Source organism: Colias croceus, chromosome 8 (assembly GCF_905220415.1).
Source record: "Colias croceus chromosome 8, ilColCroc2.1".
NCBI classification, from domain to species: Eukaryota; Metazoa; Arthropoda; class Insecta; order Lepidoptera; family Pieridae; genus Colias; species Colias croceus.
The window spans coordinates 8,232,179-8,239,795 of NC_059544.1; the positions used below are offsets into that span (position 1 = coordinate 8,232,179).

Genomic DNA, 7,617 nt, shown 5'->3' on the forward strand with positions numbered 1-7,617 from the left:
ACGACTTATCACAAAGTACGTAATAAATTCTCTTAGGTCGAGAACATCAGAAAACGCATTTACCTAGTAGTAATTCCGTTGAGTGCTATTTCTTTGTAGTGAGAGAAGGCATTCTTAATATATATGCTTTATAGCAATCCAATATTCCTTTAAGTTTATATTTTTCCTGAAACATGAACGTATCCAAATAATGATAGTATACACGTAGAGCGTCTTATTACAAACACTAAAATAAACCTGGTTTAAGCCCAGACTATAAAGCCATGGTTTAACTTTCGTACAGAAGTTTAAACTTCTCCTTGTCTATGGTTTAACGCTAAAACATGTTATTTAATAAGACATTTACTTGGGTCATGGTTCTCATACGTTCAAGACCCGGATTTATTTAGTTCATGTTTTGAAGTAAGACGGACGATGTTTATGCACAGAGCATCCATAGCGTTTGTAAAGTTACATATTGTAACTAGCGGTCCGCCCCGGCTTCGCCCGTGGTACATATTAACGTTTTCTCTACATAAGAACCATCCTCGTACTTCAAGGAATATAATAAAAAAAGAATTATCGAAATCGGTTCAGCCGTTCTCGAGTTATGGAATTACAACGAAAAGTGGCATTGATTTTTATATATTAGATATGAACTAATTTATGAGCATTTATTTACACAATATGTAAATAGTCCCCGGAAGTCATGCGGGTTCGGTAAATGTGAGCAAACGTACTTGTTTGTAATTATGAAACTAGTTGAACGCCGCAAATTTCACGAATCTCTGTGCCGCAATTGGACTGTAGGTATCAATTTTTTGTTTTTGCACTTAAAATATAACAAAGAAAAAATGAAGCTTTAAATTGGAAAAACTAAGCTTTGAATTGGGTTTATCATGTTTAGTACATTTGTAATTGTAGTGCAATTGGTTAAGCCGACAATTTTGTGTTTTTAAAAATAGTTCTCATGCAGTTCGCTTAGGCCAAATTGTGAGGAACAAATATTTGAACGGGAGACATTTAGGTATCAGATTATTTATTATGTAAGTATACACAAATTATTTTTTATGCGGTTGAATATTTTTAAATATTGCGATAAATTATTTAAATTAGTGCTGCGTGGATCATCGCAAAAATTGTTGATATATCACTTAAAAAAATATAATATAGGTACATAAACGTTTACCATGGAATTTTATAAAACATTAAATAATTCATCAAAGTAATAATCTTAATAATTACTATTAAAACCTTAATTAAACCTTACGTACCAGTCTTTCATTATGTTTAAACGGTACATCGCTGTAGTCTAATTATCGATATTTGATATCAATTGCTCCAGTTTTGAATATTAAATCCATTAGCATGTTACGTAATTGTACTGCAATGTGAATATTGTCCACGCGTAAATACATCTATGCATTGATTATACAATGAGTAGATCTAATAATAATAACAAGACGATTAAACAGTGCGGTAACAGACTGGATATCAACAAAATTATAGAGCAATTAAAGATGGAAATTAATTTACGTTACCGTTAATTTTCGTAAATCAATTAGAGTGAATTCTGCAGATATTATACGTCTGAGTCAGTTAACAGTTTCTTTGTTTCATATGTTTGACAATTTCTGGACCATTGAGCCCCAAGCGGCCCGATCGGTCCCAGACACAATAGATTTTCTATTGTGTCTGTGGTTCCGGGGCCTGAGTTATTGCGAATATAAATAAAAGTATTTTTGAAGTAACTAAGTATTTTTAAATGTAATCAAAATAAATAATAATTAAAATAATATTTTTAATATTTTTTTAAACATCATAATAATGTATACATATTTCGATAAATATTTTAACGTTAAAGTTAGCATACAAGGTGAAATAATTCGTACTGCAGTTAGTTGTGTAACATTTCTTACGAGTTTGAATTTCACAGTTTGAGAATGTAGGAAGAAGTCTTTAGTTCGTTTATTTGAACTGAAACCTTACTTCAGATAACTTTTGGTACATTTATTTAGATTCAGATATTATATATTCATATTCGTGTTAGCTAACTCGAAAATTTCACTCCTTATCTAATTTTTTATTCTATTCATCACTATTTAAAAAAGTTAATCAATAATTAATGTTCGTAAAAATAACGTTCATGTTGTGATGTTTATGTTAAAAAATAATATTAACTACATTTTCCTTTAATTAAATACAGTAATTTCGATAAAGTAACAACAGCACTATCGTAAAATTGCACAAGAGAAAGTTTTCATGGATTTGGGCAACTTCGGACCTGATTATCCTTCGATGAAACTTTGGATGCGATTAAGAGTTCGGCTAAGATTGTATAACTTTCCGTAAATAACACCATTATCCAGTGAATTGCAATTTTTTACACGTATTTTTTGCGCGTTTTACAAAATTGCGTAAAAGTTAATGTTGTGCTCTATTTACGTTTATTACAATGATATCAAAATATATTAAGTAGGTAAGTGTTAGAAATTAATAATAATTCAAAATTAGGATATATTGATAAATCAATAAGCAACGAAGTGTTTGAAATACATTTGATTTGATTTCCTAAATTTTTATCTAACAATCGCTTACAAATTTTACATTTTTCATAGATTTTATGTTTTATTTTAAATTGAACTCACTGTAGCATACCGTAAAAAATATGTATTTGGTTCTATAAACGAAATGTCACCTTCAATATAAAGTCTAGCACGTTCTAGATGTAGTGCTCCTTTGTAACATTTACGGTGTCAAAGTGCAAAATATATGAATCTCTCCCGAACTTGAATAGGGTTTTGGAAGAGCTTTATCCTAATTTAAAAATATAGGATTGGTCGTAATATAGTATATACTATATATACAGTGTCTATTATGTGTTAGGTATACTTAGATTTTTAAAGATGAATAAATTAAATTTTTTTAGAGCTTTGCGAGAGTATGTTATATCATTTTCTACAATTATCGCCCAGTACCCTAATAATAAAACAAGATACAAATTATTTACATGAAACGTAGTAAAAATGCAAATTTGGCTGTTGGAGTCGTGAAAAATAATACATAGATGTCACATTGCCTTGTTAAGATAAATAAAATTTAGTGAGTACGATTTTGTGACATTTGTGTTTTTGTACAGATACAAAAAGCCATTCGAATTAATTAAATTCTCTTCAATCAGAAGGAGGTTTGTTTTTTCCTCCTATTCAGCTTTAATGTAGTCTTAGGGACGTTTAAAAAACGCTGACTAAGTTACAATAATGTAATGTTGGAGGAAAAAAGTATATTAATGAGTGGAAGTTTATGGTAGAAATAAATATGGTACAAATTATATTATTTAATAATTGGTAACCTATCTTAGTGCATAATATCAAAGGTTTATTCATTGTACCAATCACATTAATTAGAAGTTCAAAATAAAATTATCGTCCTGTCCTGCAAAACATTGTCCATGCTTGATTAAAACAAAATAGTTAAACTTAACTTCATTTAATATTAACAAATCTAAAAAAAAAACTCAATCTAACATGTCCATAAATAAAATAATATATTTAACTTATATCAAATACATTCCGTGTTCAATGATCCAAGTAAACATCAACGACGCCAACCTTTGTATGATTTTGGACGTAGGTTGTAACATTCTATACAAAGTTGAAACTTTGTTTGATTTATCAATAAATCCTCAAATAAATTATTTACGCAGAAACACCTCAATGCCGCGAGTTGCTTACATAAAATCGTTATTTATTTGACGAAAACTTTGATGTTCCAATCAGTAAAGCGAAAGGTGTAAAATAAATTTGTGATGCTGAATAATTTATAAGTCACGGAACGACAATTTCCTCAAATCGAAATATGAATAATATAGATAGTAAAGTTGCTACCAATATTTACTTAATATCTCCTTTGATGGATACCACTTAAATGTTGTTTTGACACATACGTATAGTTCGGCCTCAGAATAAGTAATAATGTAATACAAAACTGTTTTGATAAGTAATCAGTCCAATATCTAATCTATCGTAATAGTTAATCTATCTAAGTATCTTACCCAATCTTCAATGACACGTTCATAAAGGAAATAAGTTTAATATGCAACTAATGTCTTCTTCTTTCTTTTCTTCTTTCTCAGCCTGGTTAAACCCAAAGTTGGGTATAGGCCTCTTCATGTGCACGCCATTCCTTCCTGTTCGTTGCCGCTCGCATCCACTTCCTTTCCAAGATCTTCACTATGTCGTCAGCCCATCTAGTAGGCTGACGGCCAACTTTTCTTTGTCCGGTCCAAGGACGCCATTCTAGGATTTTGTTGGTCCACCTGTTGTCACTTAATCTGCAGATATGTCCCGCCCACCTCCATTTCTGCCGAGACACTTTGAGTGCTACGCAACTAATGTGATATAGAGAAAAACATTTGTTTAATATTAATTTATACAAATAATAAGTTTACGACTCATTTAATTTCTTAACTGACTATTCACACATAATGAGATAATTTTATAGTAAACTAGCTTTCCGCATGCGGCCTCACCCGCGTTTTCAAAGAAAATCCCGCATAGTTCCCGTTCCCGTAGGATTTCCGGGATAAAACCTACCTCCTACCAACCTCCTACAAACCTACCTACCCTGCTCAGTGAAGATGCAGCTTTCTAATGGTGAAAGAATTTATGCGTGAAAACCATATAAACATAGTTAAAAACCTTTCCTCTTTATAATATTAAGACCACCATATAAACATAGTTAAAAACCTTTCCTCTTTATATTATTAGATAAGTTGACTATTTTAAATGGTTATTAACTCTCAATCTGAAACTAGATTTCCAGACACAAGCGATGTCCAATAAGATAAAATCTCTTGTCCGATTTTTGAAGTATTAATTTCCCGGCTTGGGAATGAATCCAACTTTGAAACAAAAACACATTAGCTGTAACAGCTGCTAGTTTCGTTAAGGATGGTCAAATGCTCTCGTGTTATGACAAATTTCATATATTTTCCATCAATTTCTTTAATACCAGTTGTGTGTTTCTTAAATAGCAGTGTTTAACGCAAAAATATATAGTTCTATAGTTCAAAATTATGTTAAGTTTATCTTTAAGTAATAGACTGACAAACTATTGCTTTTAATATTTTACAAACTGTTAGTTTCGTATTATTAAGAATGGAACATCGCCAATTTAATATTGGTGATGTTCCATTCTTAATAATGAGTCGTGGATATTAGGTTGAAAGCTCTTTTAAAATTAGTTACTTCTTAAATATATGTTAGTTACAAATCACAAAGTTAATTGTTATATAAATCTTTATTTTTTTGGAACTTTTAAACAAATAGGTAAACTTTAAAATAAATTGTCTAAAGTATAGATCGGTTGTAGACTTGTTAGATCTACAACCGAACCGATAACTACGCTATGTCCAATGTATAGATACATTGGACATAGCGTAGTTATCATGGAAAGGGCAGAGATCGTACTAATAGATAGTAATTTGGCCGAATATTGCATAATGCTATCATTAACTGCGTGGAAGTCGGACCTTTGTCGGACCGTGTGGGTCTGAAATTGTCAGCGGGGAATATACTTCAATCTATCAAGGCACTAAGTTGTGACGTCACACTTAAGCCAAAGGGGATAAGGACATAATATCGGTCGAGTTATGCTGATTTATGTTAATATCATTGTACGGGGTTATTCATAAAATCCTGCATGCGGTAAAGAATAAAGCAATATGCAAATATATCCTTAAAATGAGGTTTTTTCATATAAGTTTAAGTTAAGGTTAAGAGACAGTATACCTATTCAAAGAATCGTGTCAATTTTGGACCCTGAAGGCTTCGTTGAACGAAAATGAAAGCTACTTAAGGAGGTCTTTAAGGGTGAAAAAGAGCAAACAAATCAAATAAGCCCCGAATGGCACCCAAATTAATTTATGGCATATTGTATTATGTTGTAATTATCTTCGGACTTATTGTAACCTTATTAATTATTCCATTTATTTTCCTTCCAGATGGTTCAGACAATCGAGGGATGTCTCGTCACACGCTGTACAAACTTCTAGGAATAATAGCATTGATTATTACTTACGTTATGAGATAAATGTGTTAGTAACTAAATTCTAGATAGGCGTATATTATCTGATCACAACTGATTACAATATTTGGTCCACTTCGTAATTAATACACACCATTGTTTGGAAAACGTTCATCGAAAGTTAATTGTTAACACAGCTAATTTGCGTTGAAAAATGTGTTCTTTGTTTATCAAAAAGCCACGTGAATTTGAATAAAAAATTGCATGCAATAATAGCGAAATATAAACTCGAAACTAGCGCTGTGGAAGAGACGGGTGTCTAAACAAATGTTTTGCTAGTTAGTTTTACAAATAAATGAAAGTGGTCGTTTGTGCAGTCGTGCTTCAAGCCACAACACTCGTGACACCATCAAAAAGGATCAAAAGTAACGCGGATAAGAGGGTCATTATATTTTGTCGGTTTATATTGTGATTATTATTTCTAAGTATTTTGTCCCAGAATCGTTTTAAAGAGTTTGTTTGTGAATCTGATCATACAATAGTAACAATACTTTGAATAGGTTACCTTTTTAGTAAGTACTAAAAATAAACTGCCAGAGCTTTTTATAAAGTTTGGAAAATATTCTAAATTCAGTAATTTTTTGCTATATACGAAAATATATAATGATTAATATTTCGCCTGCTAATTGGCACGAAATTAATTTTCACGAAAATAATTACGGCCAACGGAAAAGTTTGCGAAAGTTGAAGTTTTTTCGGTCGTTGTATATAAATATTGAATGAGTTATTTGGGTGGCTAGGTGTCTAAGTCGAAGTGGAATATTAATTAGTGATTCTAATTCAATAAATTTTGAAAGTAACGTGGTGTAATAAAAGGGGCTTTTAACCAATACAGAGAAAGCTACATTGATTGCTTTTAAACACGAAATTTTACTCCAGTATGAAATGTTAATTACGGAAGCCAGATAAACACTCCAGAAATGTATCAATTTAAAATGAACACAATGTATTGAAAGACGTTTTTGTATTGTATCTCAAGTGAATTTTACGGCTTGAAAATATTATGTGGCAGGAATTGTAGTTATGAGTAACTACAATTTCTGCGGTTTGCTTTTGATTTTATTACAAAAGTATTATAAAACATAGAATATTTTTTCTCTGCCTTATTTCTGTCTTATAACAATATTTTCTTTAAACGGTTTCTATAATATTAATTTTCTTTTTCCTTTCTCCACGGCTTTGGCACTTTTTGCGTCTTACGTTTGTAGAAGGATATTTTAATTAACTATGCTTCTTTGAAGAAGAATAACTATAATTTTATGAGATTTGTCGCTATGACGAATTCAAAGCATGAATAGTGATTTTTTGACGTTTAAAAAAAAAGTGTAAATATACACACCGGCACAATTAGCGGAACAGAAAAAAAAGTGAGACTATGAGATAATAACGCATATATTTGACGAAAATGTAATTAGACACAAAATAACAAATTGATTAACATCTTTTAACAACGACTTTGAAAAGTCTTCGTTATTTTTTATTGAAAAATAAAGAAATTTTGAAATAAGTGAAATTTTTAGATGATTATGAACCATCACAAAAAATAAAAAA

General features: G+C 30.8%; 1 protein-coding gene across 1 annotated transcript in view; it reads left to right on the forward strand.

Moving 5' to 3' along the window:
• The window catches only part of LOC123693727, a 66,783-nt gene extending 59,391 nt beyond the window's left edge, over positions 1 to 7,392 (forward strand). The window contains exon 7 of the mRNA XM_045638925.1: positions 5,984 to 7,392. Within this exon, the coding sequence (XP_045494881.1) occupies positions 5,984 to 6,072 (89 nt within the window). The 3' untranslated portion in view covers positions 6,073 to 7,392. The remainder of the gene's footprint in view (positions 1 to 5,983) is intronic.
• The last annotated feature ends 225 nt before the right edge of the window (positions 7,393 to 7,617 follow it).